Here is a 27,684-nt window from a genome sequence, read left to right on the forward strand (position 1 = left end):
GGGGAGGAGAGTCTGTGTATGATGATTATGACTGAGAAGTCAGAGAGAGAGAGAGAGAGAGAGAGGGAGAGGGAGAGAGAGCATGAAAAGAACTAAAAACGTGTTTGGCTAGTCTGTACAAAAACTGTTGAAACATGTAGCAGACAGTGAGTCCCTGGCATTCACACCCATCCTCTAAATACAACAATCAGTCGGATGTCTTGGCATCTGCAGCATGAGACAAACCAGGAAAATATCCTCTGCAGTCAGACGGCAAGTTTTAAAGGTAATGTCTCTGTCAATTTTCAGCCATTCTTAGACAATGACATATTTGGGAATCTTTACACACACACACACACACACATCCATGTTCATCTTCCTAATTGGTTATCTATCCTTGTAAGGACCTTTCACTGACTTCTGTGTGTGTGTGTGTGTGTGTTATTTTTTAAAATAAACCTGATAGAATTTGTTTAAAAACAAAACGTAAACAAAAAAACAGTTTTTTCATGGGGTCCAGCCAAAGGTCCCCAAAATGTCAAAAAAAACCTTCAAATATCCCCATACTTGTGAGGACATGGTCTCTAACATTAAAACACACACACGCGTGCACACACACACACACACACACACACACAAACTTACTTTAATGCTTGGTTCAGTGTCAGGCTCTCTGTATAAAGACAGCGCCCTCTGCTGCACATCAGCACTACAACAGCTGCACGCCATAATAAAACATTTACAGCTCATTACAACAGAGATGTCAAACTCCTTTTAGGCAACAGGCCACATTACACTGAGTCCAATGTTAAGTGAGCCATACAAGAAAAATCATTTAATGGTCAAAAACCGATAACTCCTATTAAACATTCTCATGCGTGTCAAAAAAAATCCTAAAGGATTTCAATAAGAAATTTGTACAGGATTCTGATCAGAATTTCCTATATGATTTCTACTGGAATTGTCTTATAAAAAGATATAAATATAATATAGGACCACTTCTACAACATTTAATGGCATCCATGTGGGTTCCTATTCAGGTCTTTATGTGATATTTTTATGAATCCTGAAGGTGCAATTTCCACTGTTAGTTTTTTTTACTAAATAAATTGTACTTTTTTGACTGTGTCTTGAAATTTGATCTACCTCAGTAGAGACATTGTACAGAGAATATCTGAGCTGCACATTGTTTAATGTGCATTAACAAAGTGCGGCACAGCAGTAGAGAGGGTTGTGTTGTTGATTTGGGTGTTAGTCATAAAACATATTAAAAAAAAAACAGCCAGCAAAAACCTGCCTATGTAATAGCAAGTGAACATTTTTTCCTCAAAGTTGATGTTAAAAGCAGGAAAATTTGCAAGCATAAGAATTTGAGCGAGTTTGAGAAGGACCAAATTGTGATGGCTAGACGACTGGATCAGAGCATCTCCAAAACTGCAGCTCTTGTGGGGTGTTCCCAGTCTGCAGTGGTCAGTATCTATCAATAGTGGTCCAAGGAAGGAACAGTGGTGAACCGGTGACAGGGTCATGGGCAGCCAAGGCACATTGATGCACGTGGGGAGCGAAGGCTGGCCTGTGTGAGCCTATCCAACAGACGAGCTACTGTTGCTCAAACTGCTGAAGAAGCCAATACTGGTTCTGATAGAAAGGTGTCAGAATACACAGTGCATCACAGTTTCTTGCGTATGGGGCTGCATAGCTGCAGACCAGTCAGGGTGGCCATGCTGACCCCTGTGCATCACCAAAAGCATCAACAATGGGCCTGGTCTGATGAATTACATTTTCTTTTACATCACGTGGATGGCCGTGTGTGTGTGTGCATAGCTTACCTGGGTAACACATGGCACCATGCACTATGGGAAGAAGGCAAGCCGGTGGAGGCAGTGTCATTCTTTGGGCAATTTTCTGCTGGGAAACCTTGGCTCCTGCCATCCATGTGGATGTTACTTTGACACATACCACCCATACCAATACCTAAGCATTGTTGCAGACCTTTCATGGAAACGGTATTCCCTGATGGCTGTGGCCTGTTTCAGCGGGATAATCCGCCATGTCACAAAGCAAAAATGGTGCAGGAATTGTTTGATGAGCACAACAATGGGCTTGAGTTGTTGACTTGGCCTCCATTTTCCCAGATCTCAGTCTAGTCGAGCATCTGTGGGACGTGGTGGACAAACAAGTCTGATCCATGGAGGCCCCACCTCGCAACTTAAAGGATCTGCTGCTAACATCTTGGTACCAGTTACCACAACACACCTTCAGGCATCTAGTGCAGTCCATGCCTCAACGAGTCAGAGCTGTTTTGGCAGCAAAAGGGAGACCAACACAATATTAGGCAGACGGTCATAATATCATGGCTAATCAGTGTATATATTTATATATATATATAATACTGTAAATATAAACAAAAATATTCAAATATTCACAAGACATCAAAGCATCAATGCCATTGAAATACAAGAGTTCCAATATGATATTTGGACAAGGGATATTATTTTCAGCATTTCAGAGGTAAAGGTGATTCTGAATACAGAATTGGATTTAAATAGCATAAAAATATATATATATATATATATATATATATATATATATATATATATATATATATATATATATATATATATATATATATATATATATATATATATATATATATATATATATATATATATATATATATATATATATATATATATATTACTCCCACAGTTTGTGAAATGGACTGAATAATGACTGTAGAATTCACAAACATTGCGATTGTATAAGTATTCGATCTGGTTCTTTTAAAAACATCAATTAATTTATTTGTAAATTCAAGTTGAGTTTATTGTCCAGGGTTTATTGCTTTTATTTTGTCCCCTAGTGGTATCGAAGAGACTAGCTCCCTTTCTTTTTATCTCAATCTTTCAATTCAATTATTGGTCACTAGATGATTTTAGTTTAGAACATAGAGTTTTCCTGCGGGACTTGTTCAAGTCTTTTTTTTAAATCTACATTTAGTTTGTTGGTTTTGTGTCCTCATTACTATGTCAGGCAGATTTCTAAAAAAAGAATTCTAATCCTTCACTTTCCATAAAAAAATGAAACGTTGCAGAGAAATGCTTGAATGTCATTAAAGAAAAGAAGATTTTAAGTAACAGACCAGCAGCCTGACTTGGCCAGTAGTGAGAAACAGAAGCAATTGCAGCAGCCAAAGAGACCAGGGGAACTGTAGCAGGTTATGGAAAAACTTACCTTATAGCACTTTTTTTTTACTGTTAACTTCTCATTATAGTCCATATTTATGTGCAGAAATCTTTCATTTAATGATTCCTGGAGACAGCTACGAGACTTTTGCACAGTACTGAATGTTTGACACCCCTCCAAGCGTCTCCACAGAATAACAGCATTTTCCTCATTACAGAAACACAAACTGTGAAATATTCAAGTATTTTATTTATTAATCATTAGTCAAATAATAATAATAATAATAATAAAAAAACATGCAAGTATTGGACAACAAAGGAACATGAATATACAGAAGCTTCTTATGTGATACTGTAAACACAAAAATTCCCAAAACCCCTTAAGAAAAGTAAATTGAATAAACTGGGCAGTAGCAGTATCCGGATGGTAAAGAAATTTCCTTTTTTTAATTATTTTATTTGTTTGTTTTTATATGAGCATAGTTTGTTTGTAATCTTTATGTTTTAAGCAATCTGTAAGCTTCAGCAAATAAACATTCAAATATATTATTATTATTATTATTATTATTATTATTATTATTATTATGAACAACAACAACAACAATAATAATAATAATAATAATAATAATAATAATAATAATAATAATAATAATAATAATTACATTTCCTACATTAACTCCATTTCACTCTGAGATGCACAAATGTCTGCAGTCCAATTACATTTCAAATAAATATATTTAATCTTTTTATTTTTAAAAAATTTACATTTTCTATTCTCATCTTTAAAAGTGCTTAATTTTCTAAGAACAGATTTAACCGTCACACTCACTCATCAGCTCAATGCATTATATAACAAGGTGAATATTTAATATTTAATAAATCAGTGTCCATCTTTAAATAAAATGACATTTTTACTACTAATATTTCTTTTTTCTAGAAAATCAGAAGCTAAAACCGTGTTGTTCTCTTATAACCTGGTCCTGAGACTGACAGTGGCTTTGAATTTAGTATTTTAAAGATTTTTTAAAGACTGTCTACTTTTAACCCAGTGGGCAGATTTATTACAGCTTTGCACTGTCAGAAACATGACTGCTGTGTGTACATTTATTAAACAGACACAAGCTACTTATTAAAACACTTCCTCATATAAAATCAGAGCAGTGATCACAGAGATTTTGCCTAGATAGCTACGCATTTAATTTTCACATTCCGTTAAATAAATGATTTGAGAATGAGACAACATTACTTCCATCACTTCAGAATATGTAGAAGTACTGTTTAAGAATATCCAATATATCCTTGTTTCCTCATGGTGGGTGTATTTTGGTGTAAAGCAGGGAGAAGGAATAAGAGATGGCTTCAACTGCAGGGAGAAAATTCCCCAGAGACTTATTATGGTTTATACTTATGACATTTAATCTTATTTCCTTTTCAAGATAGAGATAATTAGGGAATTTTGGGAGTATTGTTAAATTTTTTTTTACCTAAACAGAATGTAAGACTTAACTAGAACTTTCTGTGTAAAGACAAATTGAGATCACTCTGATTTGTAAAAGCTGACAGCAATTATTTACTTTATCTTTGCATGCATTACTTAATGTGCCTGAAAACCATTTGCTTATTGTCAAATCACACATGGCTTTTATTGATTCTAAATTCATTTGGATCCCTGAAACTGATCGCCTGCCAAATTAAGTCCCAAACCGGACTCAGTGCAATTCATTCACTTCTTTTAGACACAACCGCTTGCAATAAATGGTGTTTATGCTGCTTCAGGCATTTTTAAAATAGGCTGTAAGCCTGTATTCCTTTGCATGCACATCTCTACACTGGCAACACACGCCATCATGGTAGCTAAAACAGCTCAATTTAGTGCTTCCTTTAATAAATCTGCCCCATGTGGGTATTATTATGAGTCTTCTCACTTAGAACCTAGACCAGTCTTTTGACATCCTGTTTCTCCTCTCTGGAGATTCTAATAATGTTATGAGTTGAAATGAAACCTTTTTCTCCCTGAGCCCTATGGGTTAGCTCCAGTTTTGGACTCGTTTCCACTAAATTCCACCATTGCAACTTTCTCTGTAGGGGAGGAGACTGACATCGTGGCCACACCCTCTGTCTGAGAGGACTGGGTGGGGCCAGAACCTGCCTTTCTAGCAAATCCGCTGGCAATATCCTCAAAGGTCCGACCTTTAGTCTCAGGAACCCAGAAGTAGGTAAATAGGAAGAAGAGCACGAGAAGAACGAGGAAAATGATGAAGACGTATGGTCCACATGCACTCTGGAGAGAGGAAAGAAAGTAAGTTGCATGGTCAGTTTGCTGCCTTAGTGTTCTACATCGTCTCTATGCTTGGGTTTGTGCTCTGAGCTCTTTTTAATAAACGTGTTTTGAGTGAGCTTTTCAAATTCTTTTGTCTTGTGTAGACCTTGCATTTTTATTTTTTTAAATACTTTGCAAAAATAAAGAATTAATTATAGTTTTGCATTTGTATAAAACTTTTATTCTGCCTTGTTCCTCTCTCATGGTTAGAAAACTGTACTTGTTTAGAAAACTATAAATTCTAAAAAATTATTTTTCATACTTAAAAAGCAATGTATGATTTTCTGATTGTCCAATGTTTAGTAAAAAGGTAAAATAGGGAGGTTTATCACAAACCAAAATGGAAGTATTCTTACCAGCAGAAGCGGGAAGCACAGACCCACCAGGAAGTTGGCCGTCCAGTTGGAGCACCCACCCACAGCCACTGCAGCTGGTCTTGCACCTTGAGCAAATAGCTCTGTTGCTATGAACCATGGGATTGGCCCTGGGCCAATCTCAAAAGTTGCTACAAACCCAAAAACTGCTACGATGGCTATGTAGCTTATCACTGGAGATGCACCCTTAAAAAGGAAAAAAAAAGGAAAAACATTTTTTTTAGTCATCAAAGGTGATGCTGAATGCTTTAGGAATACAATCTGAACACATTTTGCTACTGATCTGAGAAGTTTTTTAATAAATGTTGAGGAACATTTCAAACCGGTACCATTATTACACTTATATTTCAGACCACAAATCTATATTAGAAACACTGTAATATTCCCCACTGCATTTCCACAGAGCAGAGCAGACACAGAGTCTTACATGGCCTAATAGCAGAACCCATCCATTTTACAGATATTCATCAACACAGATATCACAGCTTAGGTTAATAATGAATACTGTTTCTGAATCTGGCTGTAAGATAATGCAGAATTTGGTTATTTTTAATTTTTGTTTTATTTTATTTTTTATATCTGGCCTAAATGTGGCAGAGACCAAGATCAGAAGTGGTGCACTGACAAATAACTCAGCACTGACTTCAATGAGACATTTTACATAATTATTCATGAAAAAACACAAGAAAGTGATGAAATTATAACTTTTAAGCAAACATAAAAACATATTTAAAAACATATTTTCAGGACAGCATTTAGGAGTAAACCCTCCGTGTGCAGTGGTTATTAGCTGAGTTGTAAAGGTCATGTGGTGGGTGAGGATAAACCCACAGTCTGATGCCAGATTAAACTATGTGATGACATGTTTGTTGATAGTTTCATCGGTAGACTGGAAGGCAACTGGATTTTTACTTCTGTAGACTTAATCTGAATTTTTGTACACATAATTTTATATACACCAGATGGTCTTTCCCAGAGGATATTTGTATTTTGTGCCTTGTCTTTAATAATGACTAATGACTTGATTTACATTTTAAAAAAATAAATAAATAAATAAAAAATAATGCTAAAATTTCTTTTTATCATATCACAGGAACTCATTTTGGTGGCATACAACTTAAAGTAGTCTTAAAGCTGAATAGTGTAAAATCAGTGCACATTTCTGTGATTATTATTTTTATTACTCTACACGTTTCTCTAACTAGATTATGTCTATTGTTATATTAATTCATTCACAACACACATTCAGTCAATAACTGGGAATACAAATGTAGCTGACTGAACCAAAACATGATATTATGATAATGAGGAACAAAAACTACTGACCTCAGCTTTCTAGAACTTTATCAAATGTCTGTAAACACACTTTTATGAAGGTGACATATATTTTGGGAATCTTTTGACATACAGATCATACATACTTACTATCAAGGATAACATTTAGTGTAAATTAGTGTAAAACTATTGGGGTAAATGTTATGGCAGCACTGAAAAAAGTTTCAAACTATGTCATAGGTGTTTATTGCACTTGAACACTAACCACATCTGGTGTTGCCCCCAAAGTTCTATTGCAGTCATTCAAGATCGCCGCTCCAGAAACGTTCTTTGCTTGTTCTCCACATGGGTCCTTATTTGGTCATGAAAAAGTTGAGGAGAAAAAGGTAGTATTAGCTAACACTGTGACTGTAAGCGATGAAGCAAATGTTTCACAATTTCATGTGAAGTGCTAATCATGCACAGTGTCTATACTCATGAGCAGTTCATTTAAAGCAGAAACAGAAACAGAAACAGCCTTTATTTGTCACATATACATTACAGCACAGTGAAATTCTTTCTTCGCATATCCCATCCTTGGAGATTGGGGTCAGAGCGCCTTCTAATACAAGATGTAAATCAACTCCAAATCAGTTGAGATCATTACTGTAACTTTAACTTCTGTAGGTCTCTAGACTATTTATCTATTTATCAAGAACATTCTACATATATTTTTCTAATATTAATTTTATTATTAATATAAAAAGTTTTTTGGTAGATAATTAGTTTGTTTTAAACTACTCTTGTTTTAGAGAAGACAATCTCTTTTCTTGCATCCAGTTCTAAACTATAAATTTTGTTCATAAAGAATATATATTTTTTGTCTTCATCATTATATATTTTAGATACAAATTTTTACAAAATTTTGGACATTGGAAAATTCGAATTTTTTTTTATTATTATTTTAGGCATACTGTTAATCATGGACAGTACAATTACTTTTTAATATAAGTCATACAGTATTTACGCAGAATCCAAATTCATATATCTTGCAAAAAAAAGAGAGAAAATATGACAGAATCTGGTTATATGTCTAAATAATTTATGAAAATTATTTCTGAAGTAGTTAATTAAAATGAGAAATATGCTTGAGTAAATACCTGACAAATAAACAGAAAATATGTACAATTTGAAGGAAAGGTCAGCTCTCACTTACCACCAGTAGCTGAAGAGTGATGGTAATGATAAGAGCACAAACAGCCATTCCTCCCAATCCAATCATTTGCAGTGTCCTTCGTCCTGCTCGCTCCACCAGAAACAGCTGAAGCAGAGTAAGGATGGGAGTTTAGAAGATTTCTGTGTAATATGCTAAATTGTGATATTCTACAACAGGCAGAAAATCCATGCATGCATCCATCCATCCATCCATCCATTTTCTGTATCGTTTATCCTACACAGGGTTACACCTGAAGTCTATCCCAGGGAACTCAGGACACAAGGTGAGGGACACCCTGGACACCCTGCCATCCCATTGCAGGGCACAATAGCACACATGGACAATTTACAGATGCCAATCAGCCTACAGCACACATTACTGGATTGGGGAGGAAACTGGAAAACCCAGAGGATACGCATGGCATGAAACCCCCAACCCTAGAGGTAAAAGCACTAAACATTAATCCACCATTACATCAGGCAAAAAATATATCCACCAATTATATAATAACGACAAGTTATTAGGAAAAGTATCATGTGGTGACAGACAACACCTGAGAACACAATGCAGAATTGTTTTTAATAGGACAATGCACACCGCTAGAGCACAAAATGGGTTTACAGAGTCAGCCAAGCCAATTGTCATGACATCAGACAGCTCAAATAAACTGAGAACAGAAACTGCAGCAAGTGTGGAGAATTGAATCAGACCGAGAAGCTGGCTCTATCTTTCTCTTATTCTGCTTATTAAAAAAGAGACAGGAGTTGGAGAGTTTAGGAGTTCTGCCTGAGAGCCTACAAACATTGCATGTCATGCACTCACCGAGACCACTGTGAAGATAGTGTTGACTACCCCTGCTCCTATAGTTGCGTATACCGGCTCAGTGATACCTGCGTTCTTGAAGATTTCTGTAGAGTAATAAAACACCTGGAGACATACAGAAAAACATTAGAGATGAGCCAATGGAAAAAGGTAAGTGCTAAGGGAAAGTGAATAAGAAGAATAATTATACAACTTGTCAACATATAAGGAAATTCTTTCATATCATGGAAAGAGCTCTAAGCTCTAAGCAGGACCATGATGGGTATGTTTAAAGAGTGGATCTGGTTTATTCCATATCCCTTCACTATAACTTCACTAACATCTTAAAACTTTTTATCAGTACACTGGAGTTCCCTTCTGCCAGTTGAATGTAAATAAAATCAGGACACTGTTGTCTTTCAGTGTGAGACGTTTTTGCCTCTGTTGGGATAACCTTACACAGGATGATTGAGAATAACGGCTTAAAATTTTAGATGCTTATGAACATTGAGGCATCAGAGTAGAAATTGGTTTAATATTAGCATTTACTTTGAATAGTATATACATTTGCATGAAAAAAATGAAAAAAAAGAGTTTTTTGCAACTTTTCTATGAATATATTGCCCTCATTAGGCTAGGTAAAAACTGAAAAAAGAAGAAATGCTACAAATTCTTTAATCTCTGAATGTCTATTTTCATTTGAACCATTAAGCACCACTGTAAAGTATGACCTGATCCGACCAAAGAAATGCATTGCTAAATACAGACACAACAAATTCCATTTCTTCTGGTAAAAAGAGTTAACTAGATAGAAGAACCAATTTTAGATGAAAATGAATAACTATACTGATGATCTGTACTGCTAATGCTTTAGGTAAGAAAATGACTCGACACTCACGGCATTGATTCCAGAGAGCTGCTGTGAGAGGTTCATGACAATGGCAATGATGATAGGCTGCCGGTAAATGGGGTTACTAAACAGCTCCAGGATGGACACTTTTTTTTCCATGGCCATCTTACTGGCTTCCTCCTTCATCTCCCGAACATCATCCTCAATGTCATTATTCCCACGAAGACGCACCAAAACTGAGATATATAGATATATAAAGTAAATACTGAGACACTGACACCAATCCATATTCTTTGAATCCTTTCTCGCAATAAATTGCTTACTGTAAGATCTCTTTTTCTTTTTTATATTTACATTAATAGACCATTGCTATGGTCTGGGATCCTCCTGACAGCATGTGTGTGTTTACAGGTGGAAATGCAATTAACAAATGGAGAGAAAGAGAACTATTAATACAACATAGTATTAATGCCGATATTAATGCCGATTTCCTGGGAAGTGTTCCCAGGAAAGGATCCATCAAAACTCTAACCTCAAGTTTAATGTAGGGTAATCAATTTGGGATGAAGCTGTGGTTGCTCTCTAATGGCGAGTGGAGTCTTTTACCTTGGCGAGCCTTGTCCTCCTCCTGCAGGTTGATGAGCAGGTATCTAGGACTCTCTGAGCAAAACAGCAACATGATGGTCTGCAGTACTGCAGGCAACACCGTCAGTCCCAGCAACAGTGGCCAAAGTTTTTGAGAACCTAGCAACATATCCAAACCTAGGATCTGCCATGATAACATAACTGTATAATTAGCACACACAAAGTTTAGAGATTTAAATAGTAAAATTTTGAAAGAGTATAGGATGACAGTATAAGAATATACACTATACACCAAACAGCCATTACATTAAAACCATCTACTTGGTTTACATATTGTGTAGGTTCCCCTTGTGCCAGCAAAACATAATCTCTGAAGGTGCAATGTTGTATCTGGCACTAAGACGTTAACAGCAGATTCTGAAAGTTCTGTAAGTTGCAAGGTGAGGCCTCCATGGATCGAACTCCAGCACATCCCACAGACTGAATTGAGATCTGGGGAATTTGGTGGCCAAGTTAACATCTTGAACTCTTTGTCATGTTCCTCAAACCATTCCTGAGTCATTTTTACAGTGTGCAGGATTTATTATCACCGTTTTTGGAGATGCTCTGACACAGTCATCTAGCCATCACAATGTGGCCATTGTCAAAGTCACTCAGATCCTTACACACACCCAGTTTTTCCTGCTTTCAACACATCAACTTTAAGAACTGTCTTTCAATCTCTGCCTAATATATCCCACTCTTTAATAGGTGCCATTGTGACAAGATAAACAAACTTCTTTACGTCACCTGTCAGTGTATTTAATGTTATGGCTGTTTAGTGTAATTACACGTATGTAATATGTAGGTATGAGCATGTAGGAAAATGTTTATAATTCTGCTTCGCTTGGAAGCACATTTTACCTGAGCTATAAGTATGCCAACGACAATCCCTAACTGGTGAAGGGTGCCGAACGCTCCTCTCAGTGATGTTGGTGCCAGTTCACCCACATACATGGGTGTCAGACCTGTATAGAGACCGGAGAAGATGCCAATGATCAAACGGCCGAGTATCACCATCTCATATGACCGGGAGACACTGGACAAGCCCATCAGTCCACCCCCGATCAGAGCCAAGATATTGCACAGGAGCATAGACTTGCGTCTGTGTGACAAAAAGAGGAAAATATGCCATATGTGTACATGCCATAGTTTAAGCCAATAGAATTTATACAAAATGAATTTATAATAAAATGCCTTAGATTACTCATTTAATTATCTAAATAATAGTTCAAAAGTGTTTAAATGTTTAGCTAGCAATGCTTTTAATGTGTTTCAGGGTGTCTGAATTCCTCTAGAAAAAATGGATTTAATATGAACTTCTAAACTTTTGTTTAATGTAAAATGAAAAGTGTCACACAAATCAAACCTATTTTATATTCGAAATTCTTCACAGTATTCCTGATGAAGTTTTGCAGACTACTAACATCTTTTTAAACAACTTTATGAGAAAGCTTCACCAATGTGACTTTTCTATGAATTCGGGGAAACATTTAAGAGATTAATACGTTTATATATTATTATATATATTATTTATATGTGTTTAAAATTTTGACCAGTATGACAGTATGTCATTTACAATGAAAAAATATACTCAATTCTGTGCGTCATAACTTTCGGAGGGCAGTGTATATCTACTTCTTGAAGATACATAGATAGATAATTAATTAATTAATTATATTAATTAATTAACAAATTAATACTTTTTTAGCACAGTATTCCCTTTTTTGTATAAGAGAAGTCTTTCATTTGTGGCCTAAATGCCAGCTGGCTTTGGCTAGCTTTATTTAGCCCAATAAACTCTTTTCTCAGCAGCTCACCTCCCAAACTTGTTGACCAGCACTCCTACAGACAGAGCACCGACCATGCCACCAGCACTGAATATAGCTACAGCAAAACTCCACAAGTTTGTAACGGTGGATTCTTTCATGGGTTTCCCATAGCGCTCCTGAGAGGCAGTCCTAAAAAACGCCTGGATTTTCTGATCATTTCAGCAGAGAAAACAGGAGAGAGAGAGAGAGATCATAATAAATCTCACAAACATCTGCCTATAGATAACATGCATCTTAAAGGGTACAGTATAAAGAGGTTTACTAAGATACAAATACATACATTATTATTATTATTATTATTATTATTATTATTATTATTATTATTATTATTATTATTATTATTATACCTCATAAGGTGCATTGATGACCCCTGTATTGTAGCCAAACTGCAGAGATCCAATGACTGCCGTACACACACAGAATAACAAGTGGCCAGTCAACTGATCTCTCTGCAAATGAAGGAATACAATCACCATTATTGCAGTCAAAGAAAAAGACACAAGAGGAAGAGCGGAGATGAGAGAATATAAGAGCATGAAGATGACCACTTAATAAAGATTATTGAGGAAAGCTAGTGTACTGTACATGTACACACACACACACACACACATTGTTGCAAAATCCTGGAAGTTTAGACATTCCTCATTTTTGCATTCCAGCATGTTACAAAAGAAAGTAAACTTATCATAAGAAGAACTAAAAAGAACTCAACAAGAAATGACAAGAAACCTTGTCTTCGCCATTAAATAATAACATTAGAACATGATGGAAAAAAGTTGATGCATTTAAAAAAGGCCAAGTCTAGCCTGAAATAAAATATCTGCTTGATGATTTAAATGAGCTTTGGTAATGACACACCTCTAACTATTGGGACAGTTCAGGGTTATGCAACGTAATTGTCTCACACTACAGTAATGAGCACACACATAACGGACATTGTGTCACATGCTAGGCAGATAAGTAGTAAGTCTAACATTGCTTATCTGTTATGTTCAACAATCTCTCTCTCTCTCTCTCTGTCTCTCTGTCTCTCTCTCTCTCTCTCTCTCTAAAATCTATTCAAAAATGAATTCACATAAATTAGCACTCTCATTTTTTCTGTTGCCTTTTCCCATATCCTGTTTCCTTGGGACAGAAGGAGCCCTGGGGTAAATATGAATTATTCAGTAACTTCGATGCAAATGCTAAAGTAGTTCAAAGAATGAATTTTGAACCCAGTGTTTTGCAGAAACTTTGCAAATACAACCACCTCGGAAAACTTCATGTTTGTAACAATATTGTGTTATCTCCATATGGTTTCAATGTTAAAAAGATGCTTGTGCATGAGTGTGATATGTAATGCAGAGCAACTGAGCTTCAGAACAGGATGTGATCAGACTATCAGCAACAATATGCCATTAACTAGCTAGTAGGAGAGGATATTACAGTAGAGTTGCAGTGCATAAACATGGCATTATGTATAAGAATGTGCTTTGGTTCAGTGGTAAAAAAAAAAAGCTCAGCAGAGACATAGTAAAAAAGTAATATGGTCAGATAAGCTGTCTGTCACACATACAGGTGACAGGGTCTTTTTTTAAGCCTGTTTTGCTTGGATCCCTTGAGGTATTTAACCCCAATTTGTTCTTCCCATTTGCTTACTGACATCTGTGTCCTGCTGAACCAAACCAGATGTGCTAAATGAAGTGAACTAGGCACTGCAGGGTCTAAGATCTCCAGCAGTGATGATGAACGTTACTCGGACACTATAAGACATTTCAAGATGTAATGAAAAGAAAGTTCACCTGCTGCCTTAAAAACGTGAGTAAACTCAGCTTGAAGATAACCTCTGTTTTAAATTGCAAGTAATCAAGACAAGGGATTGCTTTAAGTTTTACTTATAAAACTTATAAACTTTAGTTCAATATTTAAATCTTAAATAAAGTTCAAATAAAGAAACAAGTTCACATGGCTCATATCATTTTTTTTACAGTGTACATATCATTATAAGATATATGCAATAACTATGCTCAGTTTCTGATTATTATTATTATTATTATTATTATTATTATTATTATTATTATTGTTATTGTTATTATTATTAATACCACATTTTGGGAGGAATATTCAGCTATGGACGATTTACATTGTGATTAAGTAGAACCAGATTGTAGAGATGTGCAGTGATATATATTGCAAAACAAATAAATAAATCTGTGAGCTTTTGTGACATAGATAACATTCTATAGATTATAGTTAGTTAGTTAGTAGTCTATAGTTCTATAGATTAGAGTTTATTTAAAACACCACAAATGCATCATTGCATCACACACACACACACAGAGAGAGAGAGAGAGAGAGAGAGAGAGAGAGAAGAAATATGGGAAACATCAAAACTGATATATAGTCTTATATCCTGTGTGTTATACTACTACTTTGTTGTGTACAGCATGCTGTTTCGAGATAATGTTTAAACATATTTAAAGTTACAAATCACAAAAACACAAGCATACCAAAACTCTAAAACATGTGATAGGAATAGTAAAAACAGCGTGCATCTTACCTTGTTGCCATTTGCCATCTTCTCCATCTTCACGCTGCTTTTAAAATCCAAGGTAAAAAGTTTAAACTTCACTTATCTGTCAGTTGCACAAGCTCCTTCTCTGAAAGGGAAATGATATGAAGGCATTATATACAATGTGGATGTGGTGTCAGAGCATCGTGTGAGATAAGTTAGAACTAGAAGACAGTAATTTCCTAGCGGATGTTGCATCAGCCTCATTGCAGAGCAGTTGAGATGAATGCACAAAAAGTGTGCCTTAGAGAAACAAAACCCATTCTACCTAGCAGAAATAATAAACCAAGAGTTACACAAACCACCTGGTAGAAGGTGGAAATGAAAGTTCTTTTAATTTCCTTATTAAATTTCCAACATTAAAGACATTAAAAGTCAGGTATCAAACTGACATTATTATTATTTTTTAAATGAATACTTCCTGGCAACATCCTGGTACTTCACTTTTCCTTACTGATGAGATGCTACTCTTATCTTTTGCTCCTTTAGTGTGTATATTTTACTGCAAGAAGCTGCACGTGGTGTGCCTTAGGTTTTAGAGTAAAGGTCTTAAGGTCCAATTCTGAACCTTAAATTAGTTTAAAGGTATACTATTGTCACATTAATACACACTAAACATACAAAATATGTGCCATTGATAGTAGTCATGTCTTTAATTCTAAATCTATGGATGTAAGAAGAAATTAAACAGTCATCATAATGAATTCAAAGACATACCTGACTTGTCAAAATGTCGTAGCCCCCCCCGGTTATAACATGCTGATTTACTTCGTGCCCTCTTGTATTTATATCAGGAGTTTGACCATTTACTTCCTATTGCTCAATATGATGACAGTTAAAGCTCTACAAGTTCATAAATGTCCAGGATTGGGCATGTCTTCTCGTCTACAAAGTTCCGGAAGTCTGGTCACGTCAAATACAGTTCACGTTAGGTTGTGGGCAAATGCACTAGGCACTGATATGTGACTTGAGTAATTGAGCAGCCTACACCCCTTCCCACCTCAAACTGATGAATGAAATAAAGTCTTTGACTCTCGCTTCCACAACAATAGGACATGGCGTGCATTTTAGTCATGTGCGTGAGCTGGTAGGAGGCAATCAGAGAACTGAAAAACAAACAGTCTTCTATTAGAAAGCTGAGCAGAAACAACAATGTGCTTAAGGGAGTAGAGTGAATTACTGCATCTGGGATATCCTGCAAATATCATCATCTGGATTTGATCTGGAATGTGTACAAGTTTACTCAATTCCTTTTTACTGCATAAAGTGAGATATCAGTTCCTACTTCCTGTTTCTAATATGTTTATGTGCATTGTTTTGTAAAGTGAGCACCCTTTCTCCCCAAGCTCTCGAACTCCCTTACACATGCCCTGCACACTGTATACATTCTTTGTCCACCATTTAGATTTTAGTGCCATTTTATTTCAAATGGATTTAATTTAAAATAATCATGCAGTTTTGACATGACATGTACACTATACAGTATAGCCAAAGGTTGGTGGACATCTGACCATCACAGCCAAAGGCTGACCTTGCCTAAACTGGTGCTGCAAAGTTAGAAGCACACAGTGACACAGGATAACATTGTATATTGTAATATAACTTGAACTACGAAACCAAGCCCAAACACACTCCATCATGACACAAAGCGAAGTCCATGAAGACACGGCTTGACAAGGTTGGAATAAATGAACTCAGCTGATGTATACATAGTTCTGACCTCAACCATCTGAATGTTCCCCAAGACTCCTTACCGTAAATCATACACTTCTTACCCAACATTTGATTTCACTAATGCTCCTGTGCAAAATCTAGCGGAAATCCTTTAGAGAAGACCAGAGACAGCAGCAAAGTGGGACCAAATCTGGAATGGGGTTTTTATAAAATAAAAAAAAACAAAAAAAAACAGTAAATATTAAAAAGTGCTGAACACCCGGCTTCCCTGCCAGTCCAGAAATATGTGGTGTAGGCTGATTGGCATCCCTAAATTGTCGGTAGTGTGTGAGAGTGTGATTGTGTGCCCTGTGATGGTTTGGCACCCTGCCTTGTGCCCTGAGTCCCCTGGGATCTCTGTGTAGGATAACCCCTACAGAAAATTAATCAATGCTTGTTTAATTAATTAATTAATTTATTTATTTATTGCCACAAACCATCATCCTAAGTCTGATTTAAATCATGGCTTCAACTGATACTGTCTTGGAATTGACCCATAACCTAAGCTCACTACACATTGTGCTACTGTGTAAGTACATATACACTATATTGCCAAAAGTATTCGCTCACCTGCCTTGACTCGCATATGAACTTAAGTGACATCCCATTCCTAATCCATAGGGTTCAATATGACGTCGGTCCACCCTTTGCAGCTATAACAGGTTCAACTCTTCTGGGAAGGCTGTCCACAAGGTTTAGGAGTGTGTTTATGGGAATTTTTGACCATTCTTCCAGAAGCGCATTTGTGAGGTCACACACTGATGTTGGACGAGAAGGCCTGGCTCTCAGTCTCCGCTCTAATTCATCCCAAAGGTGTTCTATCGGGTTGAGGTCAGGACTCTGTGCAGGCCAGTCAAGTTCCTCCACACCAGACTCTGTCATCCATGTCTTTATGGACCTTGCTTTGGTCACTGGTGCACAGTCATGTTGGAAGAGGAAGGGGCCAGCTCCAAACTGTTCCCACAAAGTTGGGAGCATGGAATTGTCCAAAACTCTTCCATCAGACTGCCAGATGGAGAAGCGCGATTCGTCACTCCAGAGAACGCGTCTCCACTGCTCTAGAGTCCAGTGGCGGCGTGCTTTACACCACTGCATCCGACGCTTTGCATTGCACTTGGTGATGTATGGCTTGGATGCAGCTGCTCGGCCATGGAAACCAAACCATGAACCCATTCCATGAAGCTCTCTGCGCACTGTTCTTGAGCTAATCTGAAGGCCACATGAAGTTTGGAGGTCTGTAGCGATTGACTCTGCAGAAAGTTGGCGACCTCTTCGCACTATGCGCCTCAGCATCCGCTGACCCCGCTCCGTCAGTTTACGTGGCCTACCACTTCGTGGCTGAGTTGCTGTCGTTCCCAAACACTTCCACGTTCTTATAATACAGCTGACAGTTGACTGTGGAATATTTAGGAGTGAGGAAATTTCACGACTGGATTTGTTGCACAGGTGGCATCCTATCACAGTTCCACGCTGGAATTCACTGAGCTCCTGAGAGCGACCCATTCTTTCACAAATGTTTGTAAAAACAGTCTGCATGCCTAGGTGCTTGATTTTATACACCTGTGGCCATGGAAGTGATTGGAACACCTGATTCTGATTATTTGGATGGGTGAGCGAATACTTTTGGCAATATAGTGTAAGTTAAATCATAGCTATTCTACCACAAGCTACTGTACTTTAGAATGAAATCAAATCACCAATGTAGATCTCTTCTTCCGGTGGTATCATTTTTTTAAGCAAAATACTTCATGCTAGAAGTTTGCCAATGCTCTGCCTATGTGGCCAAACTGAAGTCTTTAATGGTGGAAAGGAATATCGCAATCATTGTGGCCTCACTATTGCAAAAATCTTTAGGTGTTGCGAACAATACCAAGAAGTTTGGAAACTTTTTCTCTTGCAAGAATTTTTTTTGCAATAACTCTTTTGAGACATCATTTTTTGTAACCTCCGACTGCTTGTACTAGAGCTGACACTATAATAGGCAAAGGTTTGGTTAGCCAAACCTAACCATCATGCTCATATGGCATGTGATGTGTGGCATACCAAAATGTTGCCATAAAGTTGAATCACACAGTTGTTTAGGATTTATCTGTACAGTGTATTGTTAAATTATTTAGAAGACATCCTTATCCAGAGCAACGTGACCTCAGTTTGGGGTCAGTTTGGGGATGACCCAACGTGACCTCAGTTTGTTGGAACAGTTTGGGGATGACCCCTTCCTGTTCCAACATGACTGTGCACCAGTGTACAAAGCAAGGTCCATAAAGATGGACGGATGAGTGAGTTTGGTGTGGGAACAGTTTCATCCCCAAACTGTTCCCACAAAGTTGGGAGCATGAAATTTTCCAAAAATGTCTTGGTATGCTGAAATATTAAGAGTTCCTTTCACTGGAACCAGGAGGTCAAGCCCAAACCCTGAAAAACAACACCTGAATTCAATGATTTGCAGGGGTGTCCCAAAACTTTTGGCAATCTAGTGTACAACTGAGCAGATGAGGGTTAGAAACTTGCTAAAGGGCACAGCAGTGGCAGCTCTGTGGCTTTGCCTTTTGAACTAAGCAATCTCGGTAATCTAACATCACACCCATTTAGCTTGAACTGTAAATTCAGAAATGCATAGCAAGCACCAAGTCAGTTTCCTTATTCTTTCCATCCCATATTTTTAATTCTCCGAAAATGACTTTAAAGGCCAAAAGTTTACAAACATCTCATCTTAATTTAATACCTCAGTCTTGTTTCATGTCATCTTACAATTACTATAAGAGGTAATTTCATAGTAATAGCAAAAGAGACAGATTTATTTCAGATTCATTTGCTGTGGATAAAGTTTATACACACTTAGATGAACAGGATATGTTGCAACAGTGTTTCTAATAATCCATCCACACTCATGATGCTGCCACCCCCATGTTTCACTGTTGGTATGGTGCTTTTTCTCCAAACATAGCACTCTTTCTCAGTATTCAGTATATGTCTTCTGACCAGAAAGGCAAGCTGACTGTTTGTTTTTTATTGTAAAGGCCTTGGAGATGGGACTTTTTCACTGCATGTCTTTCAGGCCATGGTGATGAGGCCATATGTGGTGCCTGATGCCTCCTTCACCTCTGTGGTTGTCAAATGGAGTTCAGATGAACCTTTTGGACCCAAATTCACTTATCCACAGGCATTAATTTGTGCCTCTTTCCTAAACAATGCAGAGTCTGTATGGTCCCATAAATTTTATATTTGCATACAGATGCTTGAATTATCTTCATTTGTCCAGAAGTTGCTCATAAGGACAATATTTTATACAATTTCACAATTTTTTCTGGTCTTGTCTGAGTTTGGGTTTTTCCCATGAAATCAAGGGCAAAAAAACATGGATTCTAAAGGTAGGGCCTTTTACAGCCACAGTGGACTCCCAAGCAACTCCTAATTATGACAACTGACCAATCACAAACTTCTAAATCACTAAACTCTAACTGATTGTTTTAAAATGACCTCTTAAATGAGCAAAGTAGTTGCCCTGACTGATCTGCTGAAAGAATGCATGGATTTTAAAGAACTGAGATTAAATATCTGTAGACTAGGTGCATTCAAACCTTTGGTCTCAACTTTATATTTATGTTTTATATTGATTCATTGAGGAGGTTAGCCATCATAATGCTTTTCAGTATTTTATTTATTTATTTTTACAATATTTAGCATATTATTGCCTCAGAATAAAATCCCCTTTTCAAAGTGTTTCAGTGGTTTATAAATGAAATGATACATTTACACATACAGTATCTCACAAAAGTGAGTACACCCCTCACATTTTTGTAAATATTTTATTACATCTTTTCATGTGACAACACTGAAGAATTGACCCTCTGCTACAATGTAAAGTAGTGAGTGTACAGCCTGTATAACAGTGTAAATTTGCTGTCCCCTCAAAATAACTCAACACACAGCAATTAATGTCTAAACCGTTGGCAACAAAAGTGAGTACACCCCTAAGTGGAAATGTCCAAATTGGCCCAAAGTGTCAATATTTTGTGTGGCCACCATTATTTTCCAGCGCTGCCTTAACCCTCTTGGGCATGGAGTTCACCAGAGCTTCACAGGTTGCCACTGGAGTCCTCTTCCACTCCTCCATGATGACATCACAGAGCTGGCGGTTGTTAGAGACCTTGCGCTCCCCCACCTTCCGTTTTAGGATACCCCACAGATGCTCAATAGGGTTTAGGCCTGGAGACATGCTTGGCCAGTCCATCACCAAGGCAGTGGTCATCTTGGAGGTGTGTTTGGGGTCGTTATCATGTTGGAATACTGCCCTGCGGCCCAGTCTCTGAAGGGAGGGGATCATGCTCTGCTTCAGTATGTCACAGCACATGTTGGCATTCATGGTTCCCTCAATGAACTGTAGCTCCCCAGTGCCATCAGCACTCATGCAGGCCCAGACCATGACACTCCCACCACCATGCTTGACTGTAGGCAAGACACACTTGTCTTTGTACTCCTCACCTGGTTGCCGCCACACACGCTTGACACCATCTGAACCAAATAAGTTTATCTTGGTCTCATTGGACCACAAGGCATGGTTCCAGTAATCCATGTCCTTAGTCTGCTTGTCTTCAGCAAACTGTATGTGGGCTTTCTTGTGCATCATCTTTAGTAGAGGCTTCCTTCTGGGACGACAGCCATGCAGACCAATTTGATGCAGTGTGTGGCATATGGTCTGAGCACTGACAGGCTGACCCCCACCCCTTCAACCTCTGCAGCAATGCTGGCAGCACTCATACATCTATTTCCCAAAGACAACCTCCGGATATGACGCTGAGCACGTGCACTCAACTTCTTTGGTGGACCATGGCGAGGCCTGTTCTGAGTGGAACCTGTCCTGTAAAACCACTGTATGGTCTTGCCCACCATGCTGCAGCTCAGTTTCAGGGTCTTCGCAATCTTTTAATAGCCTAGGCCATCTTTATGTAGAGCAACATTTTTTTTTTTTTTCAGATCCTCAGAGTTCTTTGCCATGAGGTGCCATGTTGAACTTCCAGTGACCAGTATGAGAGTGTGAGAGCGATAACAGCAAATTTAACACACCTGCTCCCCATTCACACCTGAGACCTTGTAACACTAACGAGTCACATGACACCGGGGAGGGTAAATGGATAATTGGGCCCAATTTGGACATTTGGGTGTACTCACTTTTGTTGCCAACGGTTTAGACATTAATGGCCGTGTGTTGAGTTATTTTGAGGGGACAGCAAATTTACACTGTTATACAGGCTGTACACTGACTACTTTACATTGTAGCAGAGGGTCATTTCTTCAGTGTTGTCACATGAAAAGATATAATAAAATATTTACAAAAATGTGAGGGGTGTACTCACTTTTGTGAGATACTGTAATTACTCACTTCTTTCCACAAAACTGAGCAAAAGTGTGTCTGAAAATCGTCTGTGTAAATGTTCACCCTGGATTTTCAAATGTTTCAGAAAAGCTGATTTTCTTCATGCTTAAGTGCGTATGCATACCGCGTTCCCAGCACAGCTCATTTAGTGACGCATTTAGCACTCTATAAAAAGTTCAAGTGCACAGACAGCTGTAAACATATACATGAAGAAGCAGGATGAAGCCTAAAAAACAGAAGTGGCCGGGGTTTTGACTCAGATTGAAAGAACATGGAAGGGCCAGTAAAAGAGAAGTGGAAAATATTCAGATTAATTTCGATACCAATACAAATATGCAATAATTAACAATAATAATCAAGATTTAATTTCTTCTCCCAGCTGAGGCATTTGTTTACAGGTTACATCTTTGTGCAGATAAACTGGAACATCCTCCATTTATTCAACAGCATTTTACTTAGCCATAAATTAATTATTTGTCTTATGTCTTAATTTATGGATTTGTGTTGCCTTACTTTCTTTATTTTGGATATTTCTTATTTAATGCCAATAATAATAATAATAATAATAATAACAATAATATACTGGTTTTCACTCATTTGTTGTATATTCTTTCTTCCTGACTTAGTGAACTAGCATGAGAATGTTATGAGACTATGAGACTGAGACTAAACACTTCTACAATTCACAATAGCCTTTTCTAAATTTATGGGATTTTCATAAATACAGAATTTTGTGTGTCCATGCTTGTGCATTTTATTGATGAAAAAATCTGTTCGGATCCAGCTTGATGAGACAGACCCATTATATTTACTGCCATCAATGTTGAACTGAAAGTTTTCAAAACATTAAACAAAAGACCCCAAAACAAACTCATTAATATTGTGCGTCTTTATTATGTAACCAGCGTGAATAAGACATAGTGACAAAAGTGAACAGTATGAGCCATTGAAAGGTCTGGGTCAACGGTCATAAGATCTCATGACTAGGTCACCTCTTATTGCACTCAAGCTATACAAAATTGACATGTTTGTAAGTGAGGTAATCTAAAAAAAAAAAAAAGCACAAGATGTTCAGATCTTTCCTGGGAAGCTTCCGTCCTGAACTTGTCCATCCCACTTCTCAACCTGAGGAAAGAGGGGAGGAAAACGGTAAAAACTGTACAGATATTTTTTGCAATTACATTTCTTGCAGCACTGATGCCTAGGACATTTTAACCACACCTCTACCATCAGCTACAATTCCACAACAGCCTGGCTGAAGTGAAATGTGGGGATTAATGGAAGGAACAGCTTTTTTTTTTGTGCCTCCACCCTGGAATCGGTAAAAAAAAAAAAAAAATTCAGCTGAAAATCTACACTACAGGGCGACCTCTAGTGGCTGCTGTAAGGATTGTACCAGAGATCTGCTGAATGACATCTGAAACAGAAAAACCAAAGATATTCAAAACAATAACAGCTTTTCACTAAACAGCTCCATAATACTGCTGAGTATTACATCATCCCAAAAGCTCTCAACTAGCTTCAGACAATCACATAAATGCCACAATGTGAACAATCCCATGGTAGGATTTAATAGCCATTAGTTACATGACTTCATTATGCTAATTTCTTCAGTTCATCATTCAAAACAACCCATGCCTTAAACATCATTTTTTTTGTTTAAACAAATAGCTAAATCCTCCATCAACAGCTAACAGCTTTGTGTAGCCCAGTCTTCCCTCAGTTTATAATAAAGCAGTTCTTTTGCCATAACTGAATAATTTATTTGTCTTAATTTATGAGTTAGTCTTGGCTTTCTTTCATTTATTTAATTAATGCATTTAATAGAAAAAAAGTGTGTGGATTCAGGATACTGAAAATGTAAGAACACTCAATTTACCCTCCACACTATAGTCCATATTTAAAAGTGGAGTGCAGTTGTATGACTCACTGAGCACAACAACTTTTCCATACAATTATCTAAATCAGCCAATCGGGTGGCAGCAGCACATGCAAAATCATTCAAATACGGATCAGCAGCTACAGATAATATTCACATCACCATCAGACTGGGAAACAAATCAGGGATTTTTAGTGTGGCATTATTGTTAATGGCAGACAGGCTGGTTTAAGTATTAATGCACCTGCTGATCTCTGGGGACTTTCACTGAAAACAGTCTCTAGAGTTTACTCAGAATGGTGCAGTCAAAAAAAAGCATCCAGAGAGCAGAGGTACTGCATACAAAAACATCTTGCTGATGACAGAGTAACTGGTTTGAGCTGAGAGAAAGGCTACAGTAACTCGGATAACCACTCTGTGGAGAGCAGAAAAGCATCCCAGAATGCACAAAATGTGAAACCTTGAAGCAGATGAGCTACAGCAGGTTACATGAGTACATCAGACCACATCAGGTTCCACTTGTCATCCAAGAACAGAAACTGAGGCTGCAGTGGACACAGACTCACCAAAACTGGACAGCTAAAGTCTGAAAAAATGTTTCAAGAGCAAAGGGAGGCCCGACCCTGTGTTCCTAACACAGTACTCAGTGAGTGTATTCCATATTATTTTGTCTAGGGGTGTCTGATGTGACCATAATTGTTTATGGGTCATTTATTGTTATTCTTCTTGTCACCATCAACTGATATTAGAGATACTGGAGGAACAGTTTGTCCTGGCTTCAGTTAAGGAGTATTAAAAGTCTGTACTTCTTTCAAATGATCAAATAAATCTAATAAACACCAATCATTCTATAAAGGTGACTGCTAGTGACAAAACTGGCCAGTAAGAGGGGAAATTTTTGCATGGAGAATATGGACTTATTTTCCTGCTGCTTGATTATATTATTTTTCTGATTTAGATCATAATAGACTCTTACCCAGCTGATAGGGCACAGGCTCTTGTAGACCCTCTGATACCATTCACAGGGAGTGATGTCCTGTCCTTTTGCTGACAGGGCCTTATTACACCTGTGAAAATCTGCAAAAAAATAAAGAAATGCAGCAAAAGTTAAAAAACAAACAAAAAAGCCAGTATCATTGCTTACAATGCATTCATAACAAGCCTCTGAATACCAATATTACAAATAAACATGAGGATAAAAATTTTACTTAACAGTTCAAATAAATTCAGTAAGCAGTTCTGGACAGGAAAGAGCAAGTTTCATGTTGTCAAAGATTCATGAATTAACTCGATTCAAGTGAGACTAAAGAGACCTGGAATTAATATTATACTATTATTGACACACTGCTCTGATCTTAGACACAATCTGAACTGTTCAGGATGATACTTGGCAATCCAACCTGTTGATGCGTTATGTTGTGAATACATGATGTTGACAGAACACACACATCATGCCTGTGGATACAGGACACAACTTGGTCTGGGCCTAAACACTGGTGAGGTTTCAAAAAAAAGCAAAAGTGTCGCACAGAGTCTGCTGGATTACAGAGAGGAGGCTGATATCTATATCAGAAATAAAAAGGAGATCAGTGTATCTTTAAAACTGAGCTGAAAAAGACATTATATACACTGATGAGGCATAACATTATGACCACCCACCTAATATTGTGTTAATCCCCTTTTGCTGCCAAAACAGCCCTGACCCATCATGCACTGTGTATTCTGATACCTTGCTATCAGAACCAGCATTAACTTCTCCAGCAATTTGAGCAACAGTAGCTCATCAGTTGGATCGGATTACACGGGCCAGCCTTCACTCCCCATGTGCATCAGTGAGCCTTGGCCGCCCATGACCCTGTTGCTGGTTCACCACTGTTCCTTCCTTGGACCACTTTTGATAGATACATTTAGATAGATGCAGTTTGGGAGATGCTCTGATCCAGTCGTCTAGCCATCACAATTTGTCCCTTGTCAAACTCGCTCAAATCCTTACTCTTGCCCATTTTTCCTGCTTCTAACACATCAACTTTGAGGACAAAATGTTCACTTGCTGCCTAATATATCCCACCCACTAACAGGTGCCATGATGAGGAGATAATCAGTGTTACTCACTTCACCTCTCAGTGGTCATAATGTTATACCTGGTGCATGTCTTCAGTGTTGACTTTTGAGTCATAGGATTAACTTTAACACAGCTCAGACTCACCAAGGTAGTTCTGGAAGCAGTTTCGTGTCTGGTTGGTGTTGGGAAAGCGGGCATCAAATGGAGCGGTTCTGTAACCCTTAATCTTTTCTTCAATAACCTCAGCCATGTTTGACCAAAACTCAGTGGTGGGTCTACAACTGTAAACAAGCATAAGGTCAAGTCAACACATACACACGGTTTAATTACAACCAATAACCTCAGATTCTTCTTCTCTACCAGGGTTTGTTCTTTAACTTAAGGTATAACGTACAATTAATTAACTTGGATCCAACGAGCTATTACCCCAAAAGTATCCAACAACAGTAATTTGTCGTAAAATGCCGCAAAGCAAAAAGGCCACAGGACTCGGTGTACAGTGTAGCAGGGAAGGGTAACGATTAGAGGTCGTCTGCTGTCGCTGACGAACTAATAATATTCTTGGGTGGCAACTATAATAGATTTAGTTGTTTGAGAAAGAATTCTGCCACATTTTCAGCAATTATCAATGCGTTAATACTCGCGTTTATCTGTACGACCCTTGTAAACGTCAGACCTCAGCTAGCTGGCTAAGCTATAGCGCCTGTGCTGCTGAAAGTCAACCAGACAACAAACTACTAGATCATTTAACCAATAAAGCATCGAGTAGCTGAATAAGTCGAATATCCGCCAAATATCGTGATGGGACAAAATAAATATGAGGTTTAAGTTGACTATGATATAAACTTTAGACAGGATTTTGCGGCCTACCTTTAACGCGTCCTTAGCAAAGGATCCCCTTGAAAGAGCGGTGGGACGCAATGAATTATGGGATCGCTGAGAGGAAGCAGAGGCGGGGTTTCAACTTAAGCTACATACTACCATAGTAGTATAGTAGTAATAACTACAGAGTGTCAGAATAGTGGTACTGTAGGCGCTCCTGCTCCAGCATACTGTTTAGTACGGTAGCATGCGAGTGCAGCTGTTTGCCAGTAATGTGATAAACTCACACCTCCTAGCTGCTACGATAGTATAGATAGATAGATAGATAGATAGATAGATAGACCTGTCTGTCTGTCTGCCTAACTATCTATCTATCTATCTATCTATCTATCTATCTATCTATCTATCTATCTATCTATCTATCTATCGTAGCAGCTAGGAGGTGTGAGTTTATCACATTACTGGCAAACAGCTGCACTCGCATGCTACTGTACTAAACAGTATGCTGGAGCAGGAGCGCCTACAGATAGATAGATAGATAGATAGATAGATAGGCAGGCAGATAGATAGATAGATAGATAGATAGATAGATAGATAGATAGATAGATAGATAGATAGATAGATAGACAGATAGTTAGGCAGGCAGGCAGACAGACAGACAGACAGACAGATAGATAGATAGATAGATAGATAGATAGATAGATAGATAGATAGATAGATAGATAGATAGATAGATAGATAGATAGATAGATAGGCAGGCAGATAGATAGATAGATAGATAGATAGATAGATAGATAGACCTGTCTGTCTGTCTGCCTAACTATCTATCTATCTATCTATCTATC

The 27,684-nt window shown here is 37.7% G+C and overlaps 2 protein-coding genes and 1 long non-coding RNA gene across 3 annotated transcripts; 1 reads left to right on the top strand and 2 right to left on the bottom strand.

Annotated features, from left to right (window-relative positions):
- The first annotated feature begins 38 nt into the window (after positions 1-38).
- Positions 39-10,142, top strand: LOC131351063 (uncharacterized). Its single transcript, XR_009204337.1, has 4 exons — positions 39-265; positions 5,250-5,463; positions 8,571-8,771; positions 10,004-10,142. It is a non-coding gene; the product is annotated as an uncharacterized LOC131351063 (long non-coding RNA).
- On the bottom strand, positions 3,395-15,742 carry slc2a3b (solute carrier family 2 member 3b). Its single transcript, XM_058386117.1, has 12 exons — positions 15,704-15,742; positions 14,975-15,074; positions 12,783-12,884; positions 12,424-12,584; positions 11,468-11,708; positions 10,586-10,748; positions 10,028-10,215; positions 9,151-9,255; positions 8,329-8,433; positions 7,399-7,485; positions 5,841-6,044; positions 3,395-5,445 (listed from the first exon to the last, which is right to left on the bottom strand). The coding sequence occupies exons 2-12, from the start codon at positions 14,999-15,001 to the stop codon at positions 5,185-5,187; spliced, it is 1,644 nt and encodes a 547-aa protein (XP_058242100.1). The 5' UTR covers positions 15,002-15,074; positions 15,704-15,742; the 3' UTR covers positions 3,395-5,184.
- Positions 15,743-22,950: 7,208 nt separating this feature from the next.
- On the bottom strand, positions 22,951-27,046 carry LOC131359261 (cytochrome c oxidase subunit 6B1). Its single transcript, XM_058398974.1, has 4 exons — positions 26,888-27,046; positions 26,162-26,298; positions 24,932-25,032; positions 22,951-23,201 (listed from the first exon to the last, which is right to left on the bottom strand). Exons 2-4 carry the CDS (start codon positions 26,265-26,267, stop codon positions 23,148-23,150), a joined length of 261 nt encoding a protein of 86 aa, XP_058254957.1. The 5' UTR covers positions 26,268-26,298; positions 26,888-27,046; the 3' UTR covers positions 22,951-23,147.
- Positions 27,047-27,684: the final 638 nt, after the last annotated feature.

Source organism: Hemibagrus wyckioides, linkage group LG01 (assembly GCF_019097595.1).
Source record: "Hemibagrus wyckioides isolate EC202008001 linkage group LG01, SWU_Hwy_1.0, whole genome shotgun sequence".
Taxonomy (NCBI): domain Eukaryota; kingdom Metazoa; phylum Chordata; class Actinopteri; order Siluriformes; family Bagridae; genus Hemibagrus; species Hemibagrus wyckioides.